We start from the raw sequence: 11,501 nt of genomic DNA, 5'->3' as shown, positions 1-11,501 counted from the left end.
TGGGCACTTGTGCTCTCCAGGGCTCCTACTATGATAGCTTTGAAAAAGCACTTGCCTTCCACCCTAACTGGTCTCCACTTCTGTTTTGATAGTTTGGTTTCTGTGCTAGGTCATTTCACTGGATCGTTTAGAAAAACAGTGTCTGGGGTGCCCACCCAAACAGGATCTTTTACTGGAATTTGGCAGTAGTCGGGTGTGGGGGAGGGCAGATCTCACCATCTCGTCTTTCATTTCATGGTACTTATGATGCCCACTATAGGGCGAGCTCCTGTAGTGGGATGAGTCAAAAGATTTTTCACACAACACCAGTGGATGCAGTTATGTATTCAGTTTCCTATGTCCTTAAATAACACAGGCCACGGGGAGGGGAAGAGAAACCCTGGAAGAGCTGCCTGGCTGAAGTACTGTCTTCTACTAAGTCACGGGTCTTTACACTTTACAAAGTCATCTTCCTACAGGGGAATCGGCTTCCACAGGGATTGCACGGGTTGCAAGGGTCACATGGGTTGCAGGGGTCGCAGGGGTCGCAGGGGCCGCAGGGGTTGCAGGGGCCGCAGGGGCTGCAAGGAGAAGTGCAGGGGTAGCAGGGAGACTCGATGTTGATGCAACTGCCGCGCCCGTAGGAGTAGGTTACGTCTTTCTCATCCACGCACGGGGGCAGGCTGAACTCCTTACAGATGTTCATGTAGCTGTACTTTTTCGATCCAAGGCAGTCGTACCTGTTCTCCCGCTCGGCTGACACACACACCTTTCCGTCCTTCACTCGAACTTTGACTTGGTCAGGTTCAAAGCCGCATACGTTAACCGATCCTAATACGTTACTGCTACAGCAAGAGGAGGGCAGAATTCTATTTGTTGTTCTTCTCAGTCTGAAATTGAGAAAAAAGAAAGGGTGGGAGAAAGCAGCTCAGACCTTAGAAATCACACAGCTTGAGAAGCAATATTGTGATCTCTATTTTTTTAAATAGCAAAAGTACACACAAGTCCTTGTGAAAAGTCAAAGATATGCAGAAGTATAAAAAATAAGAAATGAGAGTTCTCCTATGTAAATCACACTCTCCCACAGGTAAACCTTTGTTAATAACAGATGGGTGCTTGATGTCCCAGATCTTTCTCTTAAATTTAAATCCCAGCTCCTCCTTTTATTAGTTGTGGAAACTTGGGCAGGTTCCTTAACAGCTTCGTGCCTCAGTTTCCTCACCTGTAAAATGAAGATAACGGTACCTACATCATAAGACTATGGGAGGATTAGATGAGATTATGGGTCTTGCTTAACACTGTGCATGGCACATCATAAATCCTGCTTAATTATTAACCATGATCATTATTATTACTATTATGTGTTGACCCTTAGAGCTTTTTTTTTCTTTGTTAGGAGATACAACTAATAAGATACCATTTAAACTTTGCATTTTTAAAGGTGGCTGTCAGCCTCAGAACCCAGCCCTGCTGATCCACAGGACTGGTGCCACCACTGGACCATCGCGCAGACTCAGCCCAAAAACTCCATCAACAAACACCAAGGTAGGAGTGCCCTAACCCGGCTCTGCCCAAAGGGCCTGTCTCCTGCTGCTGTGAGGCTGCTCCAGAATCTGGACGCCTGGGACCAGCCGAGACAGTCAGCTTAGAGTGTCTGTGTGCTTCCAGGTCCTACCAGCTTGCAAGGACGGATTGTGCATATTTCTTCCCACCTCCTCATCCAGTGACTTCATGTTGATAGTTTGAAATCAACCGTGGTAGGAATATTTACACTATGGAAATTGGAAAACACTTCAAATCAGGGCTTTTTTGTCTTCCTACCCCTGCCCTCCCACTGCTTGTTAAATGCCACTGCCTGTGGCCCCTGGAGCAGCAAATCAACCTCCATGGTTCCTACAGAGTTGCCTTGTTGCTGCTCAGTAGTCATGCTGTGTGAATCTTTAATAATACAACAATAACAACAGCAGCTCACACTAACTGGTCATTTACGATATATCGAGAGGTAGTAAAGCAAAGTGCCTAATGGCATAAACTCTAGAACCACAGAATTTAGGTTCAGATCTTGGCTGTGCCATGTGGACATGTTACTTAATTCTCTGTGCCTCAGTTTCCTCATCTGTAAAATTGTGACCATAGTAGTAACCTACTTTTTAAGCTTGTGAGGCTTAAATTAGTTAATGAATGGAAAGTATTTATAAAAATGCTTGACACAGAGTTAGGATGTTGGGCTTTTGTCTTTTTTTTTGTTAACAATGTGCCATGGAAAGTGCTAAGTTATTATAGGCATTATTTCATGTAATCTTCATAGTAACCCTGTAATGCAAATGTAATTATCACCATTTTACAGATGAGAAGATGGTAGGGGTGGTAAATGGCAGAGCCTAGATTCAAACTGAGGCCTGTTTAAGCCCAAGGTTGTGATGTTGGCCAGCAGACTAAGCTCATGGAATGAAAAGGCCCCACTCTCAGCCCATGGCAGCCTGGCATTAGCTTTACATGCTCTGGCTCTACTCAGGGTCCATTTTCTTTCTAATTGCCTGATTCTTCCCAAGAGGACTGAACACTTGAGATGTTTTTATCACTTAACATTTAAAAAAAAACCAGTGTTCTAAGAGATATTCCTGGAAAATCTTCTTGTATCTCTTGGCCTCCAAAGGTAGGTCTTGGAGCTTGTGATTTCTAGAAGCTCTTGCAGTTTGAGGAGTCTAGACTCTATGATAAGGTGACTGGTTTGAGGTACATTTTTAATTCTTTTTTTGCTGAATTTGTTCATACACTTTTTGTTACATAGGGTATGTAAGTTCATTATGGAAAACCTGGAGAGCACAGATAAGCAAGAAGATGTAGTCTTCTAAAAAAATCCATAATCCTGTATAGCATTTAATATTTTGGTGTTAGACTTTCTTCTGTGTGTGTGTGTGTGTGTGTGTTTCTATATACATATCTGGTGTTTGGAGTGTGTTCTTATGAAATCATGATATACATACTACTTGATATATACATACTGCTTTGAATCTGTATTTTTTTACCTGATAAACCCTAACATGACTGGTTTAACAAGTATGAGTCCTTGTTCCGAAGGTAACAAATCAAGGCTTTTAGTAGCTAATTGCAACATAAGCAAGTAGAATGCTGTCCTAGAAGATATTGAAGCCAACAGAAACAACTTGTACAAGGTATTCAGAGGATTGTGACATCAAGGAACCTGGGGTGGTAATGTCAGGGTACCCGTAGGCCATGGTAAGGAGAAAGGAAGAGAAATGGGCTTTCTTTAGAATCTTCATCTCTGTGAGAAAAACAGTTGAAAAAGCACTCTATCTCCCTGGAAGGGCAGAGAACAGCTCACAGAGATGTGCCATGCCCTCTCTGGGTGAAATGCGGGTTGGAGCCTATACAGTCAAAGCCAACAGCAAAACCCAGAGCAGAATGTGCACCCCTGGACCTCACATGGCGTGGGTGTGGGCTGGGAGTCAAAGTTCTGTTTAGCTCAGGCCTTCCAATAGACAAGAAACATCCAGGTCCACCAGGATGACAGGGCTGGGCTTTGAAAAGAAAGGCCAAGCAGTCCAGGTAGGAGTGCTAGGAACCCTGCCTACTGCCATGGCTGGTTGCACCAAAGCCCTTGTGCCCTCTGCAGGAGACTGGGCTGGGGGCCAGATCTATAAGCCAAAGCCATCTCCCAGATCCATCTCCTCCTCTGAGCAATCAGAGTCTCAGAGTAAAATTTCATGTTTGTTTCTTTTTTCTTAGATTCCTCCATTCCTTTATTTTTGTCATTCTGGCCCCTGTGCTCCTGCGGCAGCTGTTTAGGTGTCACACAAATATGGGTCTTCAGGAAGCTTCCTGGGAAGTCTTGGCTGGGTCAGGTTTCTTCTTCCTTTTGCTTCCGGGTCAGGGGTTATCAGTGGGGATATGTGGGTTTAGGAGAAATTGCAGGAGCCACATATTACTCATCAGATTTAACTCTGGACTTGCAACTTGACTTCTGCCTGGCGCTATACCTACTGTCACCCTACATGGGATTTTTCATGGCTCTGTGAGGTTCCGGGCAAAGGGAGATTGCCTCCTCTAGTTGTTATCATGAGGGTGGAGCTTAACCATTGTAAACAGGGAAGTCACCCCTTTGGTATGTTGCAGAAGTCTCATGGGGAAGCTGGGGAAAAGTTAGTGGACAGGTGGTGTCTGTGTCTGCCACATTTCCCCATTGAAGCTGAATTTCCTCTGCTTGAATGTGAGACATACTGTCCACACAGTGATGAGCCACGTTCATGATATGAATCAGGTTCAGCCTGGTGATGAATAAAGTAATGAAGATGTCAAAAAGGCCTATTTCTACCCAAGAGCAAAGGGAGGCAGGCCTTCTTCTAGCTGTCCTTGGAGTACATACTTCACTTTTCTAATTTAGAGCCCTTCCAAAGACCATTAAACTTGATTCCTCCTTTACAACTCATCTCTCCCTTTCTCTTCCTTCTTCTCCCTCTTCTTTTTTCCTCTCCTCTCTCCAGGCTTTGGATGATACTGAGGAACAGTGTCACTCAGCAGGAGCAGAGTAGCAAATACAGCAAATACCTGCATCTGAGTCCCCTGCAGGGTGGCTGGGGCCCACTCCCCGGAGTTTCCGATTTTGGCAAGTCTGGAAAGGAGCCAAGAATTTGCATTTCTGACAAGTTTCAGGTGATGCCGCCAGACCAGAGACCACTCTGAGAACCCCTGGCCAGGTGGTTAAGCACATGGATTCCAGACTCAGGCAAACCTGCTTTCAAATCCTGGCTCTCCCGACTCATAGTGAGCAAGAACATTGCCCTGAATCTGTTTGAAAGTCTGTAAGATGGCCAAGACATTTGAAGGATTAAATGAAGATGAAGCCTAGCACTCAGGAAAGGGGAAGCCACTCTATCAGGCTATACCAGGCTCTGCTTGAATGTGAGACATACTGTCCACCACAGTGATGAGCCACATTCATGATATGAATCAGGTTCAGCCTGGTGATGAATAAAGGCTTTCCCCAAAATTCAAGGCTTTAAGTTACCAAGCCCCAGGTCCTGTATCATTAGACAGTGAAGTCAAGCCAAATAAAAGATACTCATTCGGCCTTGATGGGCAGCCACTCCTACCTTTGCTACCCTGGGGTGACTTGGTTATGAGACATCTGGGTATGAGAGGGACCTAGGTGCCTACCCTATTTCTGCCTCTGCGGGGACACAAAAGGACACACTCCAGCTCTCCCCTCCATGCGCAAGCCAGCCTTCGCCAGTGGTAAGGACCCCAGGGTTCTCTGCAGGCTTCCCACACTTAGCCCTGCCCAGATCTGTGGGTCAGAAAATGGGGGGCTGGAAATCTTAGACCTGAGAATATACTGCTATACCCCATGAGGGCTGACAGTCATCAGTCTCATGGAGTAAGAGTGATTCAATGAAAACATTCTTAAAGCTGGAAGGAGTAGATAAGAAAAGAAATGAGGCAGATTTTTGAAATTTTCAGAAGATGGTGCCCCTCGTGTGGGGATTTTCAAGGGAGTTTCTTGTTATGATTCAGACTAACCATAGATATTTGGGTGAGTGGAGGGAAGTGAAGTCTCAGGATTAGTTTCCAGGTATTAGGAAAGGGTGAAGGACTGAGCCAGGGCACCTTGAGAGCACAGCTGCAAAGCAAGGTTCATTTGTCTACAGGACTAGTGCCAGGTGTCAGCTATACGCAGGCCGTCAATTAGATAATAAACTCCTAGGGGTAGGATTGAGGGGGTTTGCTTTTGCTTGTTTCTGCACTTTAGAACAGAGAATGGGGAAGTGTGGTGGTGAATCAGGTGCACACTTTAGTCAACTGGTGGTATGGCTTCTTACAAAGGAAATCATATTTGGTCACCTCTGTCCCTCTAACTCCAGAAGGGGAAGGAAAGGTCAGAGGAACTGCTGCTAGCGCTTGCCGTACCAAAGGTAATTTGGGAAGGAAAAGTGAATGTCAAAGCAGCTAAAGAAACAAATGTACTTATTTGAGTCTCTAAGGAAGATACTGCCAAGGTATCTTTTGAGGCAGCTGCTCAATAAACAGTGGAAATGAATTGGACCTTCTATACCCAGACTAAAGACACACCTTTCTCTCTCTCTCCCTCTCTTGTGCGTGCGCGTGCACACACACATAATCAGATAACATACACACAGGTATGGTCACAAAACTTATAAGGGAATTAAATTGTAGGGCAAACCTTTTTACCAGTAATTAAAGGAGCACCGAGAGACAAAGCAGAGCAGATTGTCAAACAGAAAAACAATTCCACTGGGGCCATAGCAACTACAGACCAGAGAATCTTACTTTCTCTTTAGACAAAGAACCTTCTGGACAACACAGTTTGGCACCTAAAAGGACATGTCACACGTAAACAAATGCTAGCATTCTTTAAAGGGGTAAAAAAGCCATGAGAATATGATTTCTAAACTCAAAAGGCCTCAGGCAGGGTTTCCCAACAAAGATTGTTAAAAAATTAAATCAGCAAGATAATTCTGGATCTATTTAATCATGGATTGGGAGCTAGCTGAGAGACAAGAAAGAGGCAGCATTTCACTAGAAGAAAAAATATTAATAGGGGAGTCCTCTGGGATTGGGGCTGGATGAGGTTAACGTTTTCATCTGTACTCAGGAAAACTGAATATTTAGTTTGCAGGTGACACTATGCCCTTCTGGGTAGTGAAACGTCAAGCTGTCAGAAATAGTGCATAGGAGAGCTTCACACTCTGGTATGAATGGGAAGAAAAGTAACTGGGGGGGAAACAAGAGGACAAGCCTGAAGTCGTTTCTCAAATGGACTCAGAGTTATTAGTCCAGAGATCTAGGAATTAATGTAAAAACATCATCATCTTCACATACTGTCACAGGTGGGAAAAAAAATCAGCAAAAATCCAAGCATTGTCAGGAAAAGTATCACAAACTATAGAAATTATTATCTCTTGTATAAACCATGCTGCTAAGAATTAAGCTTGATGCTGTTTCTTCCTGCATGCCAAGAAATGGGGACTGCTGTAGTAGGCAGAGGGCGTTCAGATGGTGCAGAGCAGAGAGGCGCTCTCACCTGGGGAGTCTGCAAAGTACAGTCAGCCAGGAGCCAAAGGCTAAATGGACTGGCTCAAGGGTATTCAAGTATTCAAAGGCAGGGAAAATGGACACAGGCCAGTTCAAAAATAACCCTTCATTTAGAACAATTATTTAAAAAATAATCCTGATTCATAATGTGCAATATTTATGTAACTTGAAACTCTAAGAAGTAAAAATAAAAATCGGTTCAAATTGAATGTAAATGACTTACAGGCAATAGCCCCATTCCAGACTACTGAGAGAAGTTCATTCTTTTTCTTTTTCTTTTTAATTTAAGTATCATTGATATACAATCTTATGTTGGTTTCAAATACACAATGCAGTGGTTCAACAGTTACCCAGATTATCGAGTTGGGAGTTTCATTCCTGACCTTTGGTGACTGATGCCCTGGACATTAATTGCCCTATTGCCCTTACCAGAAACATCAATGTCAGTGTTGTTAAGGATCTCTCTCTCTCCCTACCATTCTCTCTCTCACTTTTTCTCTATCCATCATCTATTATCTATCTACCGAACTATCTATCTATCTAATCTATTGATCTATCAGGATAGAAAAGATGTTTAGGGGTACAAACTTGCAATGAGTAGTAAATAAGTCCTAGAGATCTAATGCACAGTATAGTAATTTTAGATAACATTATTAGCACCAAACTTGCTAAGAAACTAGAACTTAGTTTTTCTAACCACGAAAAAGAAATAGTAATTGTGTAACGATAGAGATGCTAATTATCACTATAATAGCAGTTATATATAATATGTTAAAGTATCAAACACATTGAACACCTTACATTTACATAATGTTATAAGTCCAGTATATTTCAGTTAAAAGATCTAGGCTCTATTTGTGCCCATCCTTTTAAAAATAGTAACATGTTAAGTAGTTTTTCTGCACCTTGCCTTTCACTTGATACATCAATACATAAAATGCTTCATCAGCCCTTTTTACATCTACATATTATTCCAATGTGTGGCTGCACCATAATTCATTTAACCAGGGATAGTACTTTTAACATTTTCTTTTCATCAATAGAAACAGACTTAAATAACATGTGTAAAGCTAGAAAAGGAAAGCCTTCTCTGGGTCAAAAAATAAATGTAATTGAACAAAAATCTTAAAAGTGGCTTTTAAAATCATCCAATTCAATTAAAACCCTTTGAACTCTGTTCTGAAAGCTGCACTTTTTAGTTCTCTGGTTTATTTGCACAACTTTTACTAGAGTTAGAGGAGGAGGCTGACATAATAGATCCAACTCCTGATGATTTTAAATCCTTGTCTGGAGTTGGGGAGTTGGAGAAAGGTTTCCTACAAAACAGGAAATGCCTCTAGTGTTCGATTTGCTCCCTGCTCTAAAGCCTCTGGCAAACATTAAGAATTTAATCAATTATTATTGCTTCTTCTCTAGTCATTTCTGTAAGTCCAAATATACTCAAGTCACTTTACTCATAACCAGAAAAAAATGTATAGCTTACTGCTTCCAATAGCTTTTTAATGACACCTCTATTCTTATTTCTTCCCCTCATTAAAGCCACATTATGTATCTTGTTGGCACTGCGGCTGTAAGCCAACAGCCACCTTGCCAATCGACATTGTTACTTTGTCTTCTAAGAATTTTACAATTCCTATCATGGACCCATTTACTCTTCTTAAATCTTTGCTAAGTCACCAGAGTCATTATCTTGAACCCTTTTCATCTTTGTTCAAGTATCAATTGTCACATTTCCCCTTACTTCAACTTTTAAGGCTATACACCAACTATAAAAATCCTAAGTTCTTTTACTTGGCAAGCTCTCTCTTTTCATCTTCTATGGCTCTAATGGCTTTCCTTTCCAAACTTCTGAGAGATGGTTGGAGACAGTCAAGCTTGACATCACACGTGCAGCATGGATAGAGATCGCACAGGCCGCAGGCGCGGGATCGCTTCGAGTAGCACAGGCAGTAGGGATACGGGTGCAGGTCACAGCAACAGTAGGGGTGTATGTATAAGTTGCAGAGGCATCGTGTGCTGAATTCATCGATGCATCTCAGTTGCCTTAGTTCTCTGTCCACCTTCTTGATGTCCCTTCTGACACTGTTCAAAAGACAACTCAGTGCAGCCATTACAGTCACACCTTGTTGTTCTGTGAGTACCTTTGGGAAATGGCACTCAGGGGAAAAAATTGTTCCAAGCACTTCTTCTCAGAAGTTTCTCCTAGAAATAAATGAGGCCCCGCTTGCTTCACTTACTTTAAAGCTTGAGTTCTATGACCTCACCACCCTCTGTGTATGTCATAGTCTTCTGGTTACCATGTGAACTGTCCACAGTCATGGTCTCCAGAGGCCCCCCTTTAGAGTTACAGAGCTATTTTCAGAACCACAGTAAGGCTGAGATTTCATTGGCCTTGAAGTTGGATAGGTCCCCTAAGCAGTCACAGCCCTTTGGAGTTCATGGGGCTAATCTCTGATGGCTTTGACTTGTGTATGCTGAGGACTTGCCTGCCTGTGGGGATATCAGTATGGATGATAGAGGAGCCGCTTGGTCCCTTTGTGCCCTGCCAACTCTAGCTTTGACTTGACACTTAGCCTTTGCCCCTTATATTCTAGGATTAATTCTGGCTACTGGTCTCTTTATACATAAAATATAAAGAGCTTTCCTGTGGTTCTCCTTGCCAGGTCATCCTTAAGTCAGCCATTGTTGGCCTTCTGAGCCCCAAGTCTTTGGCCCATTCTTTACTAGCACTCTTTACTAGGTGTTTTGATTATCCTGGAACTCAGTTCTCTAGTCCTGTTCTCATGGGGTCCTACTCTTAAGCATCCATCTCTCAATGCTCAGGGTCCTGTCCTGGGTCACCACCTCCCAGCAACTACACCTCTGGCGTGGCATCTAGGCCTCCAGACACCTTGTCCCTGAGTGCTTCCCAGATGTTGGTCCTTGATATTCTTTTAGCCAAGTGCCTGAAGTTGCTCAAAGCCAACTGCCTGAAGCCCCTCCTTGGGCCAGTTTCCTGTGCTCTCAGCTGAACCAACATGCTGGACCTCGGCTCAGCCTCAGCCTTGGCTTGGGTACTTCCACTCCCCTGGGCCATTCCCCTCAATTGCTATCCAGCTCTTAAATCCCCTTTTCATGGACTCTGGCATAGGGTACTTGAGGACAAGTGCTTGGATGTTTTACTGGTGAGAGAGACAAAGAGAACTTTATTTTGAACACAATGAAGAATCACTCATTCACTATTCAGTTGAGAGAATTTAAAAGGTAAGTCCGACAGCCACACAAAAGGTATATTGTAAGGGGTCAATGGTAGAGGTGTCTTATGCTGGAAGGCAAGGGACAGCCAAAGTTGGACTGGGGGATTATGGCTATAGGGATGGTAAGAAGAAAGACAATAACATCGCCTTCCCCTCACATCCACTTTGATTCCATCTAACCCATCCTCCACATGGCAGCCACATTTATGTATTTCCATATATGTCTGTCATCCCCCAATCCTCCCTGCCCCAAAGTCTTCTCTGTCCTCTCAGAAGGAGGGCCTAGATCCTTACAAGTTACTGAACAGCAGGGCCTCTGCCTACCTCTCCATCTCCTTTCTCATCATTATTCCCATAATTCATTTCACTTCAGTCACAGTGGCCTTCCTCAAATTCATGCTCATTTCACCACATTCAGGACTTGTGTACATGCTGTTGTGTCTGCTTAGAAACTGAACTCCCCACCCCATCATCTAGCTGGCTCCTATGGCATTCGTTAGATTTCCTTATGAATATCCCTTCCTTAGAGAAGCCTACCCTGTCTCCCAAACTAAACACCCTTGCAACTCTGCATATTTCTCCTGTAACATCATCTGTCTATTTCCCCAACTAGAGTGTAAGCTCCCTGAAGGACCTATTTTTGCTCACCATTAGATATCTAACACAGTGTTTGGGCTTAACATTTATTTACTGAATGATCCAATGAAGGAGTTAAAGAATTTAGTAAATGGGATAAGAACAGAGTGAAATGGGAGGAATCAGTAATACTCCTAGGTTTCTAGCTTGGCAGAATCATGGTGCCATTGACCTCAGTTAAGACACATAGGAAGATGGATAAGTTTGGGGGACAAGCTGAACATGAGGTTCTACTGAAGACTTTACAGTAGAAATGTGAAGTAGCCTGTGGATAAGTGGGTCTGGAACTCAAAAGAAAGCTGGGCTAGAGATACATACACGTCTAAGAGCCACAGCTTCATAGGTAGTTGGAAGGCTGGAGTAGACAAGATCATTCAAAAGAAGGAATAGACTGAGAAAACAAAAGGGCCAAGGCAGAACTCCAAGGAGCAATAACAAGAAATGAAAGATGACTCATAGAAGGAGTAATCACAGAGGTGAGACCCCTTACGCTGAAGTCCCTTGTGTATCGCTAGACCAGGTCCAGCAGTCCCCAGTGTTCCTCGGCCTTGACCTGGGTGTCCCTTTCTGTGCAGA

General features: G+C 43.3%; 1 protein-coding gene across 1 annotated transcript; it reads right to left on the bottom strand.

Moving 5' to 3' along the window:
- Nucleotides 1–309: 309 nt before the first annotated feature.
- Nucleotides 310–9,316, bottom strand: ODF1 (outer dense fiber of sperm tails 1). The gene is made up of 2 exons (XM_017648804.3): nt 8,845–9,316; nt 310–869 (listed from the first exon to the last, which is right to left on the bottom strand). The coding sequence occupies exons 1-2, from the start codon at nt 9,162–9,164 to the stop codon at nt 437–439; spliced, it is 753 nt and encodes a 250-aa protein (XP_017504293.2). The 5' UTR covers nt 9,165–9,316; the 3' UTR covers nt 310–436.
- Between the last annotated feature and the right edge of the window lie 2,185 nt (nt 9,317–11,501).

Source organism: Manis javanica, chromosome 2 (assembly GCF_040802235.1).
Source record: "Manis javanica isolate MJ-LG chromosome 2, MJ_LKY, whole genome shotgun sequence".
In the NCBI taxonomy this organism is placed as follows: domain Eukaryota; kingdom Metazoa; phylum Chordata; class Mammalia; order Pholidota; family Manidae; genus Manis; species Manis javanica.
The sequence above is the reverse complement of the archived record's forward strand: the minus strand, read 5'-3'. Positions and strand labels throughout refer to the sequence as shown.

What these genes read in the sequence shown, in the direction of transcription:
- ODF1 (XM_017648804.3), bottom strand. Translation starts at nt 9,164, where the DNA reads ATGGCTGCACTGAGTTGTCTTTTGAACAGTGTCAGAAGGGACATCAAG. An exon ending in GAAAAGAGAGAGCTTGCCAA is followed by an intron (nt 870 to 8,844) that starts GTAAAAGAACTT and finishes TCTCAATTTCAG; the next exon opens with ACTGAGAAGAACAACAAATA.